At 42.3% G+C, this 25,700-nt stretch overlaps 1 protein-coding gene across 2 annotated transcripts in view; it reads right to left on the bottom strand.

Moving 5' to 3' along the window:
* Positions 1-18,728, bottom strand: part of PLPP1 (phospholipid phosphatase 1) — a 61,176-nt gene extending 42,448 nt beyond the window's left edge. For both annotated transcript variants that reach the window (XM_080933716.1, XM_080933717.1), the window contains exon 1: positions 18,256-18,728. In XM_080933716.1, coding sequence (XP_080789842.1) covers positions 18,256-18,313 — 58 coding nt within the window. In that variant the 5' untranslated portion in view covers positions 18,314-18,728. The remainder of the gene's footprint in view (positions 1-18,255) is intronic.
* Between the last annotated feature and the right edge of the window lie 6,972 nt (positions 18,729-25,700).

The raw sequence follows: 25,700 nt of genomic DNA, 5'->3' as shown, positions 1-25,700 counted from the left end.
TTCACATGGTTTTATGTAAAATTTATTTTAATGTCTGAAAAAACAGTACTGACAAAAATGTATAATTTTAAGCAAAAAATGTTTAAAATCTGTACATTTATCTTTGTTTTGCAAAATAAAGTCGTTTAAAAAAAAAAAGATTTATCTTTTAAAAGGTGTTTCATTCCCGAATCTTCCTTTTCTGGTCCTCCTATAATCTGCAAATTTACCCGAGTGCTTAATTCAGGTACTGTCATTATCTCACTAAACAAAACGCTTCTGTAATATTGAATTCTCAGACGCACATTCAAGGTCACACAGCCGACACTATCTAATCTGTTTGTCTGGTCTGGTCTGATGTTAAAGGAACTGCCTCGATGGAGAAGCTGACAGAACAGACTGGAGTACAGAGACACCAAGGGTGACCCGGAGACTCCAAACCTTCTTCAAGGATGTTACATGCAGCAGCAGAAACTGCAGCTGACCTAGATATTCAAATGTGGGCCTGTGAGGCGGCTTAGCAAGTAATGCCTGAAGGAGAAGATCTGAACCAGTTTTCAAAAGCTGTATTCTCACCTCCACACACATGTGAGCCAGGGTAGTCACCCAAACACACACACACACACACACACACACACACACACACATCATGCAGACACAAATACCGATAACATTTTTAATTTTTATTCATTTTATTTGTATGGGTATCTTGTTGTCATGCATATCTGTGTATCAGGTGTGCGCCTGGTGCCTATTGGAGGCCAGAAGATGGTGGTAGATCTTCCAGATCTGAAGGTACAGATGGTGTGAGCCACCATGTGGGCGCTGGGAACTCAACTGTGTTGTAAGGAAGAGTAACCAGTGCCCTTAACTACTGAGTTATGAGTGTCTTTCCAGCCCCAGTATTTACAAAAAGAAGAGAGAAAGAAGGAGGAGGAGGAAGAGGAGGAAGAGGAAAGGCTAAAAAAATAGCTCAGTGGTTAGGAATACTTGCTGCTTTCCCAGAAGACTCACTCATTTCCTAACATTCATTTCCTAGCACCCACACGGTAGCTCACAACTAACTAGCTCTAACTCCAGTTCCAAGAATCACCCTCCAGCCTTACCACCCAGCATGCAGTGCACACGTACATACATACATGCAAGCAAAATATCCCAACACATAAATCTTTTGTTGTGGTGGTCTTGGTGGGGAGGGAAGTTGGGATATAGTCTCTCTCTTCATATCCTTGGCTGTCCTGGAACTCACTATGTAGACCAGGCTAGCCTTAAAGTCACATCGATCTGCCTGCCTCTGCCTATAAAGTGCTGGGCTTAAAGGTGAACAGCATCATGTCCCACTCAAAATCAATCATTTTAAAGAAAGATTGGGCATGGTGGTGTGCGTTTGCTGTCCCACTGCTGTCCCATTGCTGTCCCATTGCTGTCCCGTCATTTGGAGCAGAAGAACTTCTACAAATTGAAAGTCAGCTTAGAATATGTAGCAAATTCAAAGCCAATTAAGGCTGTGTAAAGAACACTATCAAAACAGACATGGATATGAAAACAACACAGGAAAGAAATACATTGTCACCACACCATAGAAAGGGGTGACAGGCAGTGGGGTTACAATTACAACAGATTTTCTTTTGTGGCCTTTTTAGAGTTTATCAATTAGGTATGAATTGATTTTAGAAAATTTGGAAGTCACAAAATATTTTTTAAGATTTATTTTATGTATATGAGTAACACTGTGGCTGTCTTCAGACACACCAGAAGAGGGCATTGGATCCCATTACAGATGGTTGTGAGCCACCATGTGGTTGCTGGGATTTGAACTCAGGACCTCTGGAAGAGCAGTCAATGCTCTTAACCACTGAGCCATCTCTCCAGCCCCACAAAATATTTTAAAAGAAAAAAAAACAAAAAAAAAAAAAAAACTAACCCAGAACTTAACAACTGACAGCATTCCATATCATTTATGATTTAAATATGCAAAATGGGGAACCAAGTAGAATGTATTGATATTTATACAGTGAAGCATCATGAATTTCCAAAATCAAAAAGACAGAAGAGGAAAGAAAAGGCAGCAGTGTGGAAAGTAATGTACAACTGAAAGGTGATGTACCATTTAAGAATGAGTTCTCACTGAACTGCTCAAGCTGACCCTCAACTGCAATCCTGCCTCGGCCTTCACATAGCTAGGATCATAGGCACGTAGCACTACATAAGGCTTTAAAAGATGGATTGTTCCGTTTGAGGCAGCACTGTTCTGTAGCCCAGACTGGCCTGGAACTCACAGCAATCCACCCGCTTCATGCTTCCAAGTGCTGATCACAGGCATGAGTTACCACACCCACCTGAAAAGGTCACTTGTAAATTTGGAAAATCTACTGCAGTTTCATAGGTACACGTCATCAAATACTAACTCCACACACTGTCTTGTCAACAGCTACCAAGCTTCAGAGGACAGTACATGAGAGTTATCAGACAGAATGTTCCCCTTAGAAGCACAGCCTCCAGAGTTTAGTCTCTGGGTTAAAGATATGATCTATGTAGGATTTTGTCTTCATATAATATTAAACTTGTAAACCAAAATATTATGTATTCAGGAAGAACAGTTTGTTAAGTTACTCCTATGAGAGAACTAACATATTTGGCTCAGCAAGGCCACCCTCAAAATCCCGTGAACCAATAAAGCCTTCTTTACCAGCAGTAGGACAGAAAGCAGTTCTTCCATCAGCAGAAAGGCCTGTATTCTTATGAGTAACGAATTTTTACTGCTATAAAAAGTCTTTGATCAAGGTGTTGAATTCGAATGCTTGTGAAAACTCTATAGAGTAGTCATCTACATACACATAAATGCCTCAGACATTGTATAGGGTTATATAGGTTATAGAGATATTGTATGGTGTTGTATAGCAGTTGAGAGCACATTTAAAAATCTTTAAGGAAACTGCTTCATTAACCAAATTTACAGAAATGAGACTGACTTGATTCATCTTAGTGCTAAAAATATGTGTAGAAAAATATTAAGGATCTACAAATAATGTAGGTAGCTCAAGAAAATTTGCCTAGCATGATAAAAGTCCAGCATTCAACTGTAGAGAGAATATAAACAATCAAATGAGGTCTAGACCTGGGACCTCATACCCTAAGACCCAATACAGTTTACATACCACCAAATTTAAAAAGTGTTTTTCAGATCTTAAGAACATTTACATGGAGTGTGTTTAGTCTGAAATTATGCCAAGTGGCAAAGGTCCAGAAACTAAAATAACACTTACTAACTTTAGTGTCTCAGAAATATATGTATATATAAAAAAAAACCGTCTCACTTTAGTAAGAAGTTACTAAATTGACATATCTAAATTAGTACACTGTTTACAACACACACACACTTTTAGAAAATGTACATAAATATACTAAAAAAGAAATGTTCATGTTTTTTAAAGTTATGATTATTATGGAAGTAAACCATGTATCCAGTTTTCAAAAAAATGTATATCTGACCTCAAGTTGTGTCATATAGAAGATAAGCTGACAAAGGAAGGACTCCTAGGAATTACTTTAAGGCTGAGAGTAAGCATTCACAATACTGCACATTTAATATTGCAACTATATAGTAAATGTCTATAACCATAAGAAACCAGAAAAAGAGCAGACACTGGTATAAAGCAAACCTAAGGAATGGGTTGTTTATTTGCATTCTTGCTGAGTCCCAACAAATCTGAAACAGACAGGGCTTTCTTCATTTTAGAATTCATAACCTGATAGAAGGAAATGCACACACAATTCTGAACGCTTGAATCCCAAGCTCTCAACCGCAACCTCCTTCCATCAAACTCAGTAAGTTACTTTACAAAACCAACACAATGCTCCATCGTTTTTGTTCTGAGACAGTCTCGCTATGTCAAGGAGCTTGTCCTCGGACTCGAAGCAATCTTCTTGCCTCTGCCTCCCAAGTGCTGGGATTTCAGGAATGCATCACTATGTCCAGCTTCAAGTAAGTTATTTCTAAGTGTCAACTGTTTTCTTTAGCACTGGTCTAGAGTTATTTTTCTTTATCTCTGATTATTGTATCCCCTAAATAGGATATCATAGCAAACTACAACAACCTATTATCTTCAACTTAGTGTTTTGACTGATATCCCTCACTGCTTTTTCTCCCATTCTCCTAAAACAGAAATGGTCCTGTTAAGCCTGACACATCCATCATACCTGCATTCAGGAGCTGACTGAGCCAATGGGATGCTCTGACAGGTATAGCTGCTTGCTGTGCAAGTCTCGTGACTTGAATTTGACCCCCAGACCCCACAAAACGGTAGGAGGAGAACTGACTCTATGGTGTTCCAACCTCCACACGCAAGCTATGGCGCATGTCCTGTGTGCCCTATAACACACATGCTGCACACATATGTGCACACAAAGAAAGAGGGAGGAACGGGGCATGCAAGTTGAGACAGGAGGATTAGGAGTTCCAGGCCAGCCTGAACTACATGATGAAACTATCTCCAAAATGAGGCAGAGGCTGATCTATCAGCATAAGCTTGAAAGTGTCTCAGGAAGACTTGTGAACACTGGTCTACTGAGTCCATGATGGTTACCTTCCTCACCTGCCATCCTTGCCTGTTCTTATCACAACCGTGTGTGTGTGTGTGTGTGTGTGTGTGTCTGTGTGTGTTTCCACCTCCCACCTCGAGCTAAGGACTAAACCCAGGGCCTTGTGCCTGCTAGGCAAGTACTCTACCACTGTGCTAAATTGCCCATCCCAAGGTTGTTTTGGGGTTGTTTGTTTGTTTTGCTGTTTTGGAATATTGTTATTGTCCTCCATGTTTGCTGCTGAGACAGTCTCCCCATGTTACTAGGCTGGCCTCTAATTCCTAAGCTCACGAAGAGCCCACGTGCCCAGCTCCAGGATTTCATCCTGAATCATGGAAAGTCTGAGGGTTTGAAAACAGGGCAACCATCATGGAGTTCTTCAAGATATCTACCCCTTTTCCTAGTAATTCTAACGAACTGGCTAACCTAGAGGAGCACATTTCTTACTTCAGGAAATCAAATCACTGTAAATACTACTCATATCCAGAGGGCACTGAAAACCAGAGTGCCCAGGAATGTGCTCTTTGTCTGCTGCTCCTGGGTGCAGGGTGAAACCAAGCCCTGACTCGTCATATCTCTGCAGGATCCACCAAAACTAGATGCTGACATCCCCAGGGCTGTGAGGGTGGCAGAAATGAGTTAGTCCCATTTCTTCATATGAAACTGTTTAACTTAAATAAAAGATCCCACATACTTGAACCTTGACAACTGCAGGCCTTACAAAGCAGGCACTCATGGTGACCCCTTTAGTCCTCAGGACACTCCACCTGAAACCCTGACAACCGCCTAGCAAAACGTCTGCTTTTTCTGTTTTCCTCTTTGTCTGTCTTTTTCTCAGAATAGAGTGATTTAGTGTACCACCTATCAGGTCTGTGGGCCACAGAGGTTCCCTGGAGAGCAGCGTTTCAGCCATGAGTATCAAAAACAGCAATGTTTCTAAATGTAAGTTTTTTAACTACTAGGAAAAGAGAAATTATTGTTATATAGGACTCAAACTTGTTAAGACGTTCTTGTAATTTGGGCCAAAATATTATATTATAGTATTTTTAATTCTGGTTGGTGTTGGATCGTTGCAGCTGGAGGATAAGTACGTGAACTTCTCTAAGAGTTCATGAATTTCTTTCAAAATGCCATATATATATATATATATATATATATATATATATATATATATATATATGAACATATAGTACATATACATGTGTGTATAGGTGTGTGTGTGTGTGTGTGTGTGTGTGTGTGTGTGTACCTGTTAGCAGCAACCTTACTGTTACATTCAACTCTAACATTTAAGTATTACCTCCTTACCATGAACCATCTATAGTATTTTATTCTGCTAAATGGGCACCTCTGCTATTTATTGTCCTGAAGGTCACAGGCAAATTACAGTTCTAAAAGAGTCCCCTCAGTGAGACACAGATGGCAGTCCCCTGATGTTCAGAGAGTTGGAACTGTGGTTTTTTTGTCCCTGTCCGCTGACGTGAACTATTGCAATGCAGTCTGCAGCAGATGACTGACTCCTTCTGCAGTGTGCCCCATGTGCCACTGTGACCCCGAGACGGGCAAGACGGGCACTGACTTCAACACGACTTACATGTGACAGTGAATCAGACATGAAGATCACAGAATCTGACTTCTAAATCAGTGGCTTTTCATATTTAATCACAATTTTAACTTTTTAAGTCTACAGTCACTTGGATGTCACAGTTTTAATACAGACAGCCACCACTAGCTATAAAACCCCATTACCTGCAACCTGATTAACAAGTTTTGATAACATCAAAGAAACCCTTCTCCAAATGGCTATGGGATCAGATGTAGCCAACACTTGGTGTTTGTATCTTATCAATGCCTCTGGAGACAACAGATCTTGTCACTGTGCCTCTGGGTAACTAAGTCAAACCATGACGTCATTTGTAAATTTTTTACTTAATGAAAATTTGTAAGTTTTCATTACATATAGTCATATGCTTGGTGCCCTCTGAGTTAGACTTATCCCACAACACTAGAGCCCAGCATGACCGTCATGCTGACCACAAGATGTTACACAGACAACCAACAGTTTATCTTGGTCAGCCCAACTTTTCAGCTAGCTCTTGACCAGCTTACATTGCTTATTCCTGTTTCTAGTTTGCTGTTCTCTCCACCCATGCACATTCACTAGTTACCTTGCCTGTGAGCTTCGAGAATACTGCTCAGTAAGAAATATAAATGGGTGGACAACAAGGATCCGGTTCCAGGAAGAAAAAGATGAGAAAGAATCCCAACAAGCCTGGTGTGGCAGATCACGGCTGTAACCCTGGTACTCCAGTGCTCCAGAAGCAAACGCAAGGAGATCTGGCATTCACAGACCATTCAGCTACCTACTGAGTCTGAGGCCAATCTGGGATACACAAGATCCTGTTTTAAAAAAAAAGAAAAAAGAAAAAAAAAAGGAAGAAGTGTGGGAGAAGAGGGAGGAAGGAGAAGGAAAGGGAAAGGAAAAAAAAGAAAGAAACTTCTCATGGTAACCTAGGAATCAGGAACAAAAATGAACCAAGTAATTGCAGAGCACCCCCCCTTATTATTTGTTTATTTAGAGACAGGATTTTCTCTGTAGCCTTGGGTGTCCTGAAACTTGATCTATAGACAAAGCTGGCCTCAAACTCAGAGATCCATTTGCCTCTGCCTCCCCAGTGAGTGCTGGAGGTAAAGGCTTGGGCCACTGCCTGGCTCTGAAGAGCATTTTCAATGCAGCTGAAACTGTAGTCAGGGTTGTAGTTCAGTAGTACAATCCACACCTGATACACATGAAACCCTGAATTAGATTCTCCCCAACCTCCCTCCTCCTCCTCCCCCCTCAAACACACACACACACACACACACACACACACACAGAGAGAGAGAGAGAGAGAGACAGAGACAGAGACAGACAGAGAGAGACAGAGAGACAGAGAGAGACAGAGAGACAGAGAGAGACAGAGAGACAGAGAGACAGAGAGACAGAGAGAGGGAGGGAGGGAGGGTGGAAGGGAAGAGGAGAATAAATTAGAATTAGAACTACATTCAACAGAATTCCAGAAGAAAACTCACCAGCAAAGGAAATCACATTTAAATACCATGTGTCAGGGATACAAAATTGGTTGATTAGCTTAATAAGGATAATGATTAAAATTACAACATCGAGAGCCTACTGTGGACCAAGACTAAAGCTCAACAACATGTCAGAGACATTTCCTCACACATTGTCTCATCTTATTTCACAGCACAATGAGGAAGAAACTGGTAGCATCATCCTTTTCCTTATTAGATGAGGAAATTCTGAAGGAGCCGGGGTGGCCTGCCTAGTGTCACAGTAACAGAGCTAGAATCTTATGAGAATGGCTGACTCAAACATAGTTTCAAGTCTTAGAAGAGCAGCTGACTCATTTATTCATTCATACAACAAACATCTGAGTGCCTACTGTGTATCACACACCTCCTAAGTATCTGAAATAACATAATGTGTATGTATTGGTTTCCTGGATTTTCTACACGATCTATAACTCAGCACCATCCAAAAGTAATGTTCCCAAAACCTCACATTTCCTCTGCCACAGAGAGCAATGATCTATGGGAAAGAACCTAAACCCAGGCAGATTTTTGAACGAAGCCTGTCTCCTCTTACAAGGCTGTGTACAGATCTGGAGGATGGAGACCTTGTTTCATTCACTCTGGCGATCTCAGTGTAAGGATTATTAACTCCGCATACAGTAATAAATTCTCACGAGTCTGTGTTCTACAGTAAGCAAGAACTCATGAGAACACATGAGATTTATTATTCCAGTCATGTTTGCATGCCCAGTGGTAGGGCATAAGATAAAGTCAGTACTACACACTCACACTTGTGTCATGGTACGTGAGTTTGTGTAAAACGCTTACCAAAAGCAAATCACAGGCCATCCATAAATAATGGTTCTCTCCTCACTCAGCTCTCTAGTGCTGCAGCAGTCAACCCATCTCTCCTGCTATGGATGTAAATGAACTTAAAAAGCAAAGAAGAACCCAACTCAAGCAGCTGCCAATTAATTAGAGACCTTTTCCACTACCCACTTCCTATGCCCTTTTCCTAGACACCTCACCCAGAGAAAGACTAGCAACATTTCCAAGAACTGCCAGCACAGGGCTAAACCACGAGCTTCTAACTCTGTCTTCTACGATGCCGTATTCTGAACAGTACATGATTCACTTGAAGCACAGGAAGGGCAAAGGCTCTTTTTTTCCTGTGAGAACTCAGAAGGAATGCCTACAACAATAATGCCATTTGAAGAAAAGGGCTACAGGAATGCCACTCAACAGGGCAAATTAGCTCCATCCTTCAATTACATCCCCAGGTTACCTCACTGCTAACTCTTCGTGGTCATTCCAAGTTTGGACTGGGACGATTAAACTGCCTGTTTTAGACAGTAGATTCATTCTCAAAATATGCTAAGCAGACACCAACTCTGAAACCACACAGGACAAAGACAATCATAAAGCATCTAGGTCACCTATAGTAATAATACTTTTAGTAAGCCAATTAACACTCCCCATTTCTTTACCTCTTCTACTCATAACAATATATCAGAAATCGGAACCAGTTAATCACTATGCAAAAGTAAGAATCCTCAACGTATACTTCCAATTCCGGACCCACACCATTAACAGCTAGGCTGCTCTGGGTCAGTTTTTCAACTACCCTGTGGCTGACTTCCAACACTTACAGAAAGGAGATGGCTAAACCAATCACCCTGAGCAAGCTGCTGAGAAACTGCATAGCCCACAGAGGCCCAGAAAGCACTAAATCAATATGTTACTATTTTCTACACTGAAATGAATTGTGAGGGAAAGTTTAGTGTTAATGCACTTTCCTAGGATATATAGATTCAAGCAGGGTGTGTGTGTGTGTGTGTGTGTGTTTGTGTGTGTGTGTTTGTGTGTGTGTGTGTGTGCACGCACATGGTAATTCAACCACACTAGCCTTTTTTTTTTTAATGCAAAACCCTATTTGTTTGATTAAATAAAAATGAATAAAATAAGCTACTTAACAGAAAATTTCAAAGTCCAAAGAGATCCTGGCTTTGTCCTCAGGCTGTGCTAGCTGAGGGAACATCTCCTTGCCAGTTCCCCAGCCTCCTCTGCGGACCGCAGCCTGGGCCCCACTAAGGAGCTCTGCAACACTAGTTCATCACTACCCAGGGCCTGTCACGCCTGCGGCTGGCAATAGCAACACTTAAGGTTTTAAAGATAAAAGCCCCAAAGGAAAGGGTGTAAGATTTAAAAAATCAAAACCACTTTTGCCTTAAAGTTTAAGACAGAGTCCCCTAGTCATCCACTACCATGGTGAGTTCCAAAACACCACAACAAGGCCACAATTGGCCGGTGGCCTGTTTTCTATTTTAAAATGTTCTCTCCTTCTTTGGGCCTTACCACCTGCTCTTCCCTATGCTTAATACCAGCCCCTACCTCGTCATGGCATTTATTTTCATCTGGATGCATTATCACCATTTCAACTATCCGCCAAAGCCTTGTGGACGTGTTTCTTTTTTAATTCTCCCACGGCACCTACAAAACACTGTCACATACTAGCACATATTCCTCACACTGGTGTCTTCAACTCCTAGCACTAGATTAACCACTTAATGTACACTTAGTAAACTTAGTGAAAATTATACAGACTCAAGTACTTTTCAAAACATAATACTAGATTTAAACAACACAAAGACAATTTCAGATTTAATACGTGTCAAAATAAGTATCTGTAAAACGGGGGTAGCCAGGTGTGGCGACACACACCAACATCCCAGCTCTTAGGAGGCAGCTTGAACTACAAGACAAGTTTGAGGCCAGTCTGGCCTGTATGAAACTAACAGAAAAGTAGGGAAGAATGAAAAGGAAAGAAAGAGAAAGACAATTGAGAGGAGGGAGACTGAGGAGACAGCTCAGTTGGTGAAGTGCTTGCCGTGCAAGCTGAGGGCCTGAGTTCAATCTCTAAGACCTACATTTAAAATAAAACAAGACAGGCATAATGGAGCAAGTCTGTAATCCCTGTACTGGGAAGGCAAAGACAGGAGACTCCCTGTAGCTCACAAGACTCGGATCCCACAAGAGAACCTATCTCCAAACACTAGGTTCTAGAGGACCACCAAGGCTGACCTTTGGCCTCCACATGTGCATGCAGTGCACACAGAGACACTTCACACACATACACATATAGACACACAGGCAGACAGACACACACACAGAGACAGACAGACAGACACACACACACACACACACACACACCACTACAAACATACAGAATACATGCCCATGATAAAAGAAAAAAAGGAGAGAAAGAAAGGGCATTGTACAACTGTTTCTTTGCTGCCTAATTATAGAGAGATATTCAAATAATAGAATGCATATAAATGAGGTGCTTGAGAGGCAGAAGGCTCAAGGCATTCAGGGTTATCCTTGGCTACACAGACAGTTCACAGCTAACCTGGACTACATGAAATATTGCCTCAAAAAAGAAGAAAGGCTTTATACACAAATAAGAGTGTTGAATTACAGTTATTAAAAAAAAAAAAAAATCTTAGGAATCTTTGACAAGCAGAGAACACTCCTAAAACTACAGCAGTAAAAACAGCAAGGGCATGACTCATTCTCTTTATCTTGAGCGAGGTGAAATTTAGAACTCAACGCTGTACAGTGTTGGGGTTTCCATCTATTCAATTACACCCCTACCAAAACTAAGCAGCTCAGTTTCCACCTTGCCTGGAACTACTGCCGCACACACATGGGTTTTACACATAACTGATAAAATACTAGATCTCAAAAGCATCCCATGAGCTCTCGTGGGTAAAGTCTTAAAGTCTGTATTGCTATCCCTAATACAAAACTAGGTAATCTTGCTTCTTTAATTATTGTGTTACAGGTGTAAGAATTACAGGGAATTATGTCACTCAACATACACAGAAGTGAAAGGGACTTCTCTAAGTAATTTAACTAAGTAAAGTAACATACTCACTTAAATTTTACAAAAAAAGGAAAATTACTCAGCTGAGGAAGCACAGGTACTCAGAGTGACATTCCTAAGGTCACACAGTTAATAAACTAAAGAGAAAGAATTTGAATTGAGAAACTGTCGGTCCAAAGTCCACTGCAAGAATGCACTATCTCTACCGTGCTAAAGAAAAACCTACAGATTTTAAAGAGCAAGTCATTCCCAATTCTAGACTTCTTTCAGTTATGGAAAAAAACCAAAGGCAAAACAAAATTATGCCTGAGCCATTTAGAGTCTAAAATCCTAATGGTTAAAAGAAAAAGGAGAAAGAAAAGGAATTTGGGAGCAATGAAAAACAATGGGGATGTGACTCTGTTGGTAGAATGTTCCTGGCATGCAGGAAGCCCTGGGTTTGAACCCAAGCACCTCATAAAACCAGACACAGTGGTGTTCCCCAATAATGCTACTACACAGGCAGCAGATTCAGAAGTTTTAGGTCACACTCAACTAGCAAAACCAAAGCCAGCCTGGGTTACCTGATGGTTAACTGAAAAAAGGAGAACAAACAAGAACATATTTTAAAGGCAGGATTTGTGCAAAGCTCCTTGCAGCCACTATGCATAACGTCTGGAAGGAAAATGCTGTTTTTGAAAAGAAAATAAGGCAAAATGGCACCCATATAACCAATCCCTAACCACTAGGGAGATGGCTCAGTTCATAAAAGTACCTGCCATGTAAAACTGACACCATGAGTTCAAGTCCCAGAACCTACTCAGAAATGGAAAGAGAAAACAGACTGTTAGAAGTTATTCTCTGAAAACCATGCACACACAAAAATGATTTTTAAAAAATCTAAATTCTTTCCACAAAACTTGAAGCTACATGTTATGCTAACTAGTCTGCCTGAATCCGAGTGTTTGTTCATCTATCTTACCAGCATCTCCATCTCTTAGTAACTACTAGCAGCCTCATATTTAAGTAGCAAAACCTCAGTTTTTAAAATCAGAGTAGTTCCCCAAACATCTCAGAGCTCAGCCAAAAATGACTAAATGAGAATGGGATTAATAAGATTCATAACATGTCTCTGAGTTTCCAAAAGGATGAAACTAAAAGAGAATTAAAAAAAAAAAAAAAAGAATTCACAGTTCATAAAATATATACGGGGAAAGTTCTCTAAGCATTTCCACAGTGGAGTCCAAGTGGGGCACATTTAATGAAAACCAACCCAACTGCATGAAACCAAGCGGGACCAGAGTCAAGCAGTTCCCTCCAGCCTCCACTTCTGCCCCACACTACCATCTGACACAAGGAACGCAACGAGAATGAGCATCCTGACAAACTTCTGCCCTTCTTCTGAGATTCTCTCTCCTTCTGTATAGAAACAATGAGAAAAGCTGAGGAAATGAACCCAGCAAAACTTCATCAGAAGCAAAAGAATTTTGCAAAATTGAAGCGAGAGCCTATTCAGCTACCAGCAAACGAATGACATATGTGAATGAATGGATCAATTTGAGGAGAAAGGGGAAGAAGGCACAAAAGTGGGTGAGGCTATGAAGCCAAACCATTTCCACATAGTTTGTTTGTTTATTCGTGTGTCCATTTGTTTCTGAAGACAACCCATTAGCAAAGGACCACTCCTTAGGGATATATTAATGTGTAAAAGGATGTCAGCAGTATGATGACATCAGACACCAGTATTTAGGGAACAAGTAACAAGATTTTATAGCTGCCTACTGTTGGTAGACAATGTTTTTGTCATCAGATTTTATTCTACACTTACTGTGTTTTGGCATAATGATGCTTTATTTAGATCATGGTAATGAAACCTGAATTCTCCTCCCAATAAAGCCAACATGAGGTAGGAAGATGGCTTGGTGGTTAAGAGCACTTGCTCTTTTGTAGGACCCAGGCTTGGTTCCCAACACCCACACAGCAGCTCACAACCATCTGTTCCAGAGATTATGATTCTATCTTAAGGACTCTGCAGGCATTACACACACAGAGCACATAAACTCCAATGGGTGTGCGCTTGCTCTTGCTCTCCTTTCCCCTCACACACACACACACACACACACACAAACACACACAAAACTAAACAAACAAGCCTTTAAAAAATAAAAGTCTGGCAATAACTCAAGGGCTCCTGTTGCATCTGCAACAAAGACATGTAACTGGTGACCCACACAAAAAGAAAACTTTCTCAGTTCTGGTTTGGACACAGATGGGTATCATCTGTAGGATCCTGGGCAAAAAAACAAGCAGAACAAACAACAACAAAAAAGCACACTCAAACGATATAGTCAGGGAAGGAAAAAAAACGGGGGAGCCACTTTGAAAACATGGAAGGATTTGGAGAAAGCAGTTAGAGATGGTGGTGTGTCATCAGGGTACATCAAGAAGCCATTATCACTTCTAAGTCTAAGGTCTATGCAGCACAGACTGGTATTATAAAGTGATCACACACAGCACACTACAGACACACAGAAGATGGGTCTTGCCCGTTCCACCTGTCTCCCAGATATCTCTGATACCTGCAGACCAATCATGAGCACAGATACTTGAGTCCCTACTCCCTTAGATCACGCTGAAAAATGGTTAGAAAAAGTTATACAAGTAATGCTAGGCAACTTCTGGCATTTCTGTATCTCTGAGAGTAAACTGATAAGCCACAGCTCTATAATGGTATAGATCTAAGCCATGGCTCTTCTCAGTGGTCAAAGGGCACCATACCTGATTAGGACACTTAGCATGCTGTAACATTGTGTTTGCTTCTCCCTCACTAGACTCTGAGCTTCTTTAGGGAAGGGACTGTCCTATTTACCTTTCCATCCCAAGTACTCAAATGAGGTACAAAAGTCACCCCTTAGTATGCACTGGATCAATTAATAGACTCTGTGCCTATTAAGTGGTGGCTAAAATACAGAATGATCCTTAGTAATTAAACAGTAAGTGATATTCAGGACATAGTATGATAGTGGGTGAAAATACCCACTTTTATACCATCTCTCTATTGCTCTTTATACAGTAGCTTTTCATGTGTTCAGGCAATTGTTCATGGAATTACCAACAGCTTAGAACTATGATCACAAGAACAAAAGCAAGAAGGAAAAACCACAAAAGCAAGGCCAGGTGTGGTAGCACCTGTCTTTAATCCCAGCACTCAGGAATCAGAGGCAGGCAGATCTACGTTCAAGGCTAGTCTGGTCCACATAGTGGGTTCCAGGCCAGCCAAAACTACAGGGTGAGACTCTATCTATAAATAAATAAGCAAAGAGGCAAATTCAAACAGAAATCAATGATAGGCCTGTCAAATCAAAGACTCAAAAAAAAAAAAAAAAAAGGATTACATGACGCTACTTCATTTCATAGGATTAAATATATATCATCTCTCAAATTTCTTTTTTCCAAGAATTGATGAAATCCACTAAAGGAGATGATATATATTGATGGATTAATAGAGATTATTTAGAAACAAGCACACACATAAGCACATATATACATAATGTTTAATGATCAGTTCAAAAGGCATCACCCTGGGTAAAAAATTATAAAGTACTGGTGTAACAAAAATCATGTAACATCATCATATTAAAATGTCCAGAGTGATGTTGGAGTAGTCATTAACAGAATATGGAACATATCCACATTGTAATTATGAATCACTTTCACATAACCTATACTTATGAAGTGCTTAGTCATCTTTTTGCCAGTGTAGTCAACTCTTACCTGTGGATGCTCCACAGAAAAAGGGAAAAGGTTTAATCCAGGCTGAAAGCTCTCTTGAAGCAAACAATTTTAGGCTGCCAATCTCTGGCTGTCAGTATGGTAAATAAATCCGGAATTTAGTACAATCCTTACACTCTCTTAGAAAGCTAAGTTTACTCTAAAAATCTGTCTTCCAAAAGTCAGTCTTAAAAACATTCTGTATCGGTGTTCTCCCTTAGTGTTAACTGTAGGAGCTGATGTTGTTGCATCTAATTACATTTTGTTCATATCTAATTAAGATAAGTAGGTTACTTTCTACTTAGGAAAAGGGAAATCTGAGATATCTTGACAATACACTGAACTAATTTAAAAGAAATTTCAGCAGCAGCATAAGAAAGAACAATAATAACTATTGCAGATAATAATAATAAATAAACAGATAAAATAACATTCAACTAGGGGTAGAGAGATGGCTCAATGGTTAAGAGCACTTACTGCTATTCCAAAGGACCTGGGTTCAATCTCCAGTACCCACACTGCAGCTTCTAACTGTCTGTAACTCCAAAATCTAACATCCTCACACAGGCATACATGCAGACAAAACACTAATGCACTGTAAAATAAAAGTCATTAAAAATGCTAATTTATAAAAAAGATTCAAATGGTGAAGTATCTTTTTTAAGAAGCAACTTAAAGTAATAGAGAATCACTCAAAAGAGCTTTTCTTCAAATCACTACGGACACCATAGCTGGGTACGGTGGTTCATCCCTGCATCTAACACTTCAGAGGTTAGAAGACTGGCAGATGTTCAAATCTAGCCTGGGCTACATAGTAAGTTCTAGGTGAGCCTGAGCTGCAGGCCCCATGTTTCCAAAAACAAAAAACCAAGAATACTGACAGTGCCTTAAGGACAGCACATTCCTGAACCCATAAGGCCAATTACATTACTATCCTGAGGTCAACAGGACGTGTCATGTTGCAAATATAGGCCACCCACCAGAAAATGTAATTCATAAAACTGCACTGCATATATGTTTTCCCACCAGACGTGATCTTTATTTGTCAACATGAGATTCTGGGCTGACCTGAACTCACTGTGTAGCCCAAACTGCTTCTAACTCAGGACTCTTTGTACTTTAACCATGTGAGTGATGGGGTTACAAGCATGAGACAGGATACCAGGCAACCTCTCGAGTTTTGCCAGCCTTGCTCTGAGGGGTTGAGGCTAATCCTATTGTCTTATTATATCGTTCAGTGGAGATACCTGGTAGGCCTGCTCTTTTCTGAAGGGAGATGGAGGATCTGGGGGGACTGGGAGAAATGAGGGGAGGAAAATACTGAAAACCAAATTAATAAATTAATTAAAAAGTATAAATCTACCATATGGCTTCATATTAATAACATTAGCTTGGTTCCCTGTGGGTAGTATGTGTTGTTTCAGCCTTCCTATTCAGTGTTTGGTTCATAGAAAAGCGACACCATAATTTAGCCAGGCATGGTAGAGCATGCTGATTTTCCCAGCACTCTGGAGTCTGAAGAGGAAGAAGAGGTCACAAGTTCCAAACCACACCGCACAGCAAGACCCTGTCTATAAAGAAGAAAGAAATAAGGAAAGGAGAGAGGGATGAAAGGAAAGGAGGCAGAAAAGAGAGAAAGGGGAAAAAATTTAAAGCTAATAACTTAAAATAAAAGATGTTTCTATAAAGACTGTTCTTGGTTAGTGAGCCAGGCTCTCCCTGGGTAGCCCAAGCTGGATTTGAACTAAACCTCTTCCTATGTCCACGTCACAAGTTCCTGGGTTACAGGTCACCATATCCTGAGGAATGTTCTAAGACTAAATCTCCTCGGTGAAATTTTAACAGTTTGACAAGATGGTCCGGCTGGAAGCGGGAGAGAGGAAACGTCTAGAACTGCTAGATTAAAGCCTGAGGAAATTTCCTATCTCTGAGAAGCCATTGTGCTGATTTAGATCTAGGATGCAAAAGCCACTAGTCCAGTTGCCTGGAAAACTCGCCAGGACTACGTCGATTACTTAAACCAGAGTCCCACCACCCAAACCTCCCCCGACTTACTACTAGCTACAACTGCCTGACCCAACGGTTTACAAGTGACAGACACATACAGGAAAAAAAAGTGAAAGCCACCTCTTCCAATGCCTGCCTAGCCCTTGACCAAATGACTCTAGTTGGGGGGGCGGGGGGGTTAAGGAGGTTTTTTGTTTTTCCTAAAGGAAAAAAAAATCTGGAGACAAAAGACCCCAAAACTGAAGTCTTCCATCAGGAAAACAATGTCAACTTTGTTGTAGCTAAATTAGTTAAAGAAGCTGAAGAAGCTCCTTGCCGGGCTGTGACAGATGACAGGCACACCAAGGCAAGGGCTGCCCTAGAATCAAACAGCAGGTCTCTACACGGGAGAGGGGGAAAAGCAAGCTTCCTCAGACCTCGTCAGGCAGAAACCTGGCCATCTTCATCCCTCTAGCAACCTGACAATTTACAACCTGACGACGCCTTCTAATTAGGAACCTTCTAAACCTTTTATAGACGAAAACTTTCAAGTGCTTCTCACAAGTTATGCTAAGCTGGGCACCTAAAGCCCGCCTGCTCGGGAAAAGTCCGAGTGTACCAAGCCTCCAGCTTCGCTGCAGAACCCGATGAGCCAGTGACCAGGGTTCTCTGCACCGTGCAGAGGGAGGAGCCCACCCTGCCAGTTAAGAGTGGGCCGGGAAACAGAGGGTAAAGCACAGGCGAGAACAGAGGCCAAGCAGGGCTAGACTCAGCGCACCGGCAGACAGGCAGGGAGAGCCCACGCTGGAGCCAGAGCGCTGGATGCAGAAGCAGGGATCCCCCCCACCCACCCACCGGCTGCGCAAGCGGCTCCCCCACAACTCTCCCCGCAGCTGCGGCGCAGGCGCGCGCACGCCGGGCACACCCACCCCACACCGGTGCGCGGCTCCGCGGCAGTCCCCCCACGCCCGGAAGACCCCCGGGCCGCGGCGCCTACGTACCCAGCAACACGCAAATCACATCGAGGGCCACGTACGGCAGCCGCGTCCTGTCGAACATGGTCACGGGCTGGACGATGTCACTACCTGGTGCGGGCGGCGGTTGGAACAGACCGCGGCGGTACAGATACCCAATTCCCAGGAGCCCCGCCCTCGGGATGGCGGCAGCCCCAAGCGACAGTGCGCCTCCTAGACTGAAGGCAGCAGCGACCTGGGCAGCTTCGGCTCCGCCGCGTTGCCACCAAGACCAGCCGTGCCCGGACCGTCCCTTCACGGTCCCCGCACCGGGCCAGGACGCCGGGCCAGTTGCCGCCGCTCTGTCGCCTCAGGCGCCTGCTCCCTCGGTGCTGGCCAGCCACAGCAAGCGCCCTCCGCTGCCCTGTGCCCTCTCCAACAGGCGGGGCGAGCGGATTCGAGCTTTAAGGATGAGGACCCGGAGGGGGGAAGGGGGAGGAACACGGGCTCCGGCTCCTCCCGCCCCGGGAGCGCGGCTTGGGCCAGTGCGCGGCCTCGCAGGCTGAAGGAACGCGGGGACGACAATGGGCGGAGCCGGGGAAACCCCAGGCCAGCTCAGACAGCCAATCAGCGCCATCGACCCCGCCCTCCGAGTTGCAGAGCCCGCCCTGAATCTGGAAGCCGGTTGAAGGGGCGGGGCAAGTTGCAGCAATTGGGAGTCCTCTTTATTCCATTCAGCCCATGGTGCTAAGCGATGCTTCCTTTAAAGGCGAGCTGGATCCTGGTACACCATTCCGCAGCTCCTGCTGCCCGCCATCCTTCTCCTCCCATGGGCTCTCCCTCCAAAGCGTTTAAATTAGTTACCTCTAAGCCCCTTTCTGTGAGAGGCCTGAACCTTGACCTTCCTGTTGGTCCTAACTGAGCTTCATTTTAGGAAGAATCCTTCTTGCTCTCTGATCATTCTTAATACTTGATTATTTTAATACTTAAAATCTGAATATATTTACCCTCCCGCCTTTAATGTATATAAATCCGCGGTCTGTCCTTAGCAAGAATATCCCTGCCTTTAATGTAATCTTCTGTTCACTGACTTGCTTCAGTCTCTTTGTTCCTCAGCTAAGAATCTCCAGCTCAGTTTCCCCTAACTGCAAGTCATGGCTCCTACTGCAATAGAGTTCTTCATAGGACTTGATTTGGGAGGAGTTTAGCGACTTGTGCAATGGTACAGCTCTGGCCTTAGCCTGGAGGGCATCAGCCGTGGTCACACAGACAATCGAGAGTCAACTATGTCTTAATAAGTACCAATCTTTCGATAGTGGCAGTCCCCCTACCCATTCCCAGGAGGCCTCCCGAATACATTTAGTAATCTCAGTTTCCTAATTTGTAAAGGGAGGATGCGGATGATCCCCGTTGTCTATTCTAATCAAGAGGAAGTGGTGAGACTTGGAGAAGATAATGCGAGGATTGCTTTATAAAGAGTTAACCACCGCTGCCCTTGTGAACAATAGATGGTTTCCTCCTTGCTCAGAACTTTTTTTTTTCTTTAGACAAAGACTTATTTAGCCCAGGCAGGCCTCACTTTCTGCTATGTAGCCTCTACCCCCCCCCCCCCAAGGCATTACAGGTATGAGCCAGCAACCCCGGGGGTTATCTTCTTATGTGAAGATGTAAAATACAAATCACAAAACATGCCTTCTGCTTTCTCAGGTATTTCCTGCAAAGCACCCCCAAAAGACCAGTGGAAAGATGCTACTCTTGGGCAGGCAGATGTATTTCCAAGTGCGATTGTAAACCATGAAAATATGTACTTTCGAATTGTCTTATTTCAGCTCATTTGAATAGTGTCTCCAAGCTCTCAACGGTTTACACCCAAAAAGATGTGTGTGTGTGTGTGTGTGTGTGTGTGTGTGTGTGTGTGTGTGTTTAATTCTTTTTGGTATTTTCCTTACCTCCAGAGTTATGAGTCCTGGGTAGCATGGTCATAATAAATTTTAAATACTTGTGATATGACTGTTTATTTTTTTAACTTTTATGAAGCACATGCTATGTGCTAGGTACAGTCTAGGCAAGATGTTTTATCTAAACAGCTTTGAGATGAAGACATTGGACAAGGTGGTACCCACCTGTAATTCCAGCACTTAAGGGATGGAAGCAAGAGAATCAGGAGTTCTGGGGCAATCTCCAATACATCGCAACTTTATAGTTCCACTGATGGGAAATCTTTGTCCAGAGAAATGCCATCTAGTTTTGTTTCTGTTGCTGTGTAAAGACCACAAACAAAAGCAACTGGGGGGAAAGGGGGTTATTTAACTTTATAGTTGTAATCTCTCATGAGGGGAAGTTGGGGCAGGAACTAAAGGCAGGAATTGAAGCTGAGACCACGGAGAAACACTATTTACTGGCTTGCTTCCCGTGGCCTGCTCCCTCCCCATGGCTTGCTCAGCTTTCTAATATGACCCAGGAGCACTGGATTAGGAGGGGCACCACCCTGGGTGAGTTGGACCCTCCCAAATCAACCATTAATCAGGAAGATGTTCCACAGATTCTATAGGTCAGTCTGATCTAGGAAGTTCCTCAACTGAGATGCCCTCTTTCCAGATTACTGTAGTTTGTGTCAACTTGAAAACAAAAATACAAACGAATGAACGAAAACCTAGCCAGGACAAGCAGGAACAAAACTGAGCAGTATGTGAATAAGGAGATGTTAAAACCATTAGGAAACAGGGTGATAAGAATTTAGAGAGCCACATCCTGCAACTTCCCATTGATAGGTTATCAATGACAAGGGAGAAAAGATTACTTTGATAGAAGAGACCAGGCTGTCTTCACATGAACTCAGGTGGTCAAACTCAGCCTCACTGAGTTTCAGACAAGACATTGGTTATATTAGGTGACATAAAACACGATATGCCGGGCATCACCTAAAAAGAATTGGCACCAAGAACCTTTCACCCAAGCATAACTGTCTGTAATCCTCAAGTCTAGACTCCAAAGACATGTTGGATGGAGGAATGAGTCGGCTGAAGCCATTATAGATAGCAGCCATACAAAGTCAGAAGAAACATCTACTTCTAAAGTGTTCCACTCAAATGTGAAGTTTCAAGAGCGAAGGAAATGGCTAAGTTGGTAAAAGGCTTATCAAATGAACTTGAGGGCCTGAGTCTCGATTCCCAGCACCTATGGCCATAGACAGCTGGGCAGCAGCCGGGTGGCACAGGCCTTTAATCCCAGCACTCGGAAGGCAGAGGCAGGTGGATCTCTGAGTTTGAGGCCAGCCTGGTCTACAAAAGTTTCAGGACGGCCAGAAATGCACCAAGAAATCCTGTCTTCAAAAACAAAACAATTCTGAACATAGAAGTGAGCACCTGTAATCCCGTAATTGGGGAGGTGAGGGCAGCGGGTTCCTGGAGCTCCTTAGCTGGCTGGGCCAGCCCATCACGAGCTGCAGGTTCAGCGAGAGACCTTGTCCAAAAGAAATAAACCAGAGCATGATTGAGGAAGACAGTTAAGGTTGGTATCTGGCCTACACAAGCACAAGGATGTTCATGCAAAACACACATGTGCACACCTACACTTGCATGCACACCAGAAAACAGGTGACCATTCAAAATACTGTATTAAATTTCAGCACTTATTTCAAAGCAAAACTGGACTGCATAACAAGACCTCGATTAAAAAAGAAAGAGGAAGAAGAAGAAGAAAAGCTGTCTTTTTTTTTTTTTCTCAACACTGCAAAGGCAGAAGCAGAAGGATCCTGAGTTCCAGGCCAGTTTAGGCTACATAAGAAGTTACAGGCTAATCTGGGTTATGGAGTAAGAGAAACTCAGTCCTCCAAAATCCCTACTCCAAAAGAAAGCAGAAACAAATTCGTATTAATGTCCTTGTTCATTATTTATTCATCCATTTTAATTTTAATTTTACAAACAGTTCTATTAGATAATTCATGAGCCAGCAAAATTGCTTAGCACGTAAAAGCTCTTGCATCACAAGCCTAATGACTTGAGTTCGAGCCCCAGAACCAAAAGTGAAGGGAGAGAACTGACAGCTAAAGCTGTCTTCTGACTTCCACACGTGCACCATAGCACAAGTGAACCCTCCTCATGCACACATATTACATACACACAATAAGTACATTGTTTAACTTCCAGCTAAACTATCCTACAATTCACCTGTTTAAAGTATATAGTCCTGCCACTTTGAAGATGTTCTCCGAGTTGAATGACCATGATCAATTTCTTTCCTGACTGATCAAAGTCAAGACGTTTTGATCAGTCAAGAAGGAAATTTTAGAGCTATTGATGAGTGATTATTTCCAGTTTCTTTTCTCCCATCCTTGGGTCCTAGGCAATTACTTATCTAAGTTTGCACCTATATAATTGCTGATTCTGGTCTTCTTCTCCCTACCCCCATCTACCTGTAATTGTTTAATCTTTGATCAACATCTCCTGTTCTCTTTGTCCCAATCACTCGTGCCTCTGGTAATGACCATCCCAGACAGTCGTCTTCCTCTGAGAACATCTTTAGATTCCAGCATGAGTGAGACCAGACATTCGTTTTCCTTCTGTGCCTGACTTATTTAAATACGTGTTCTCCAGGTTCCCATGTGTCACAAATTATAGGATTTAATTCTTTTAATAACTAGATTCTCTCCATCTCTCTCTTGCTCTCTCTTACATATCTGTTTAATCTAATGTCTTGGCCAATGTAGATAGTGCTGTCATAAACATGGATGTGCTGATGTCTCTTCAGTATACAAATTTCATCTTCTTGGATTTATGGAGAAATTTTATTCCTCGTGTTCTGAAGGAATTTCATGATGGCTGTACTAATTTATACCACACAGACAGTATATAAGAAATCTTGTATCACCATATTCCCACCAGTGTGAAACCTTTTGTCTTTTTGACACTAGCCATTCTAATAGGTGTGAGCTTATTTGCTTTTCCCCAGCGATCAAGGAATTCACGCAACGTCTATTGATCTGACAATATATTCCAGCCTCAGGACACAGTTGTGGAAGGGCCAAAATGAGCATGGGAGGACATTTTCCTCAAGTAGCCTGCTACCCACGTGGAAAGTCAGGCACATAGATAAATGAATACAGTATTGTACAGAAGTGTGTGGTACACAAAAGGCTCACAGACTGGAGTGGTAGCCCTGGAATGTCACAGGGAGGTGACGCTCTATTGTTCTTTCCCAGCCCTCTACCGCACCAACAGAGGGTTCTTGGGTGGGAAGGACTTACTCAGTTAAGATGTTAACAGACCCTCTGAAACTCGGAAGTCCTAGATAACAGCTTTAAACAGATGTCCTGGCACACACCTTTAGTTTCAGCTCTAGGGAGACAGAAGAAGGAGGATCTCTATGAGTTCAAGACCAGCCTGGACTACATAGTGAGTTCTAGTACCTACTGAGACCCTGTCTCAAAAAAAAATTAATAAATCAAAGTCCGTTAAAATATACCAACTCCTTTCCTGTTATTTAAAATGATGTCTGTGCTGTGCTGTATTCTGAATTGGGAAAAGAAGATTGTGAAATACTTTGTTTTGCAGTAGGGGTTTACACCCACATGGGGAGTTGTAGGATCATGATTAGGTTCAGGAACAATGCTGAGACAAAAATCAAACAACGTTGAAATGGCAGCGAGTTTTGCAAAAGAAAATTCAAGTAGTTACAGCGCTAACAGTCCTGTGGGGAGAAGATAAACTCAGCCCTAGACTGCACCTGAATCCTCAGAGCATCCCTCAAATGATTACCAAAGTTTGCCCTTGTTCTATAATTTTCCTCTTTGCAACTCAGACATCAAACAAAAGCTAAGTGTCACAGGCTTGGGAAGATATTCCTGAAGACTTCCCAAAAAACAAAAACAAACAGAAAAAAACAAAAAACAAAAAACAAAAAACAAAACCCCCAAAAACAAAAACAAAAAACTACAGATTTTCTCTCTCCTGTTACTGCTAATCTACATTAGTTACTGTGGCCTTGGCTTTGACAACACTGAAGAGAGGCAACTTACCGGGAGAAAAGCTGGTTTCTGCTCACCTCTCACCGTATTCCACTGTGGCGGGAGCACTCGGTGCCCCTAAGATGAAGGATGAAGCAGACGGCATGCTGGCACCCACCCACTTTCTTTTTTTATTCTGCCCAGACCCCTCCCCTGCCCGTGGAACAGTGGCACTCATTTAGAACGCGTCTTCCCTTCTCAGTTACAAGCCGGAGGTGCAGCTCCTTAGCTAGTCTAACACAGTCAAGCTGACGAGGTCCTACTGTGTCCTGCACTTCCACTCTCTTTAAAACCCTGGATCTCGACTTTGTCCCTTTATTAAGAATGCAAGGATGTATTATTATTGGTAAGCCTCTCTCTATTACATCAGAGCCCCCTGTGTCTTCATTTTACAAAGTGTCTGTAGGGCATAACCAGTTAGTTCTCTTGCACGTATGTGCTTCTGCATAGCTGTGTTTTTCCCCCAATGGACTGGAGCAAATAGGGTTTTTAGTGTATTCAAATGGCATTGTAGATCCAGCATAGGGAAAACTGTAAATGACCGTTCCCATAGTGCCTGTGCCCATAAAAGGGAACCACACCAAATGTAGAGTAGAATCGGTTTATACTCATCGTCAAAGCTGTTTGCTTCTTATTAACGTTTTTATTATATAATATTTTATATAAATGTGATGGAGCATAATAAAATAAACAATCAGGAATCTATTACTCGACACAACACTTAAATCCTTCATCTCAGACTCCGTGTGCTAAGATTATAGGTAGGATGTCACTGTGTTCAGCTAACACTTAAATCTTAACAATGTCTTTGAATCCACCTAGATAGTCTACCTCTTGTTCCCTGGTTCAAAAGCACTTACCTACTACTCTGAGTTTTCTATTATCTTTTCCTTGATTTATTTTTCTGTGTGGCTTGGTTGTGTGGTGTATGTGTATGTGTATGTCTCTCTCTCTCTCTCTCTCTCTCTGTGTGTGTGTGTGTATTTGTGTGTGTGTGTGCGCGCGCGCGCGCGAGCGCACGTTAGCTTCCTTAGTTTTTAACTTGTAAATATTTTATGCCACAGAACTGGAGAGATGGCTCAGCAATATAGAGCATTTACTGCTCTTGCAGAGGACCCAGGCTTAATTCTTAGGACTTCAATGAAGGCCACATATCCAGAAATATTTGGGCAGCACAAATTGGTCTTGAAGAAGAAGAAAAAGAGAAAGAGACATAAAATTGAATGGCTAGGGCATGAAGCAAAGAAGAGTGGATATGACCAAAGTCCATTGACTGAAACTCTCAAAGAAGTAAAAAAAAAAAAATCTTGAAATAAAATCATTAGGTAGACTGTAGAGACTGCATTCAGTGGATAGGCACAGCTTCCAGTTGAGAGATGGGTCCACCCACCTACCTCAAAAATATTAATTCAGAATTGCTCCTGTCAAAAGGGAATGCAGGAACAAAGAGCGGAGCAGAGACTGAAGGAAAGGCCATCCAGAGACTGCT

This window comes from Micromys minutus, assembly GCF_963924665.1.
Source record: "Micromys minutus genome assembly, chromosome: 20".
NCBI lineage: Eukaryota > Metazoa > Chordata > Mammalia > Rodentia > Muridae > Micromys > Micromys minutus.
Note: the sequence above shows the minus strand (reverse complement) of the source record. Positions and strands in the feature narration are given on the sequence as shown.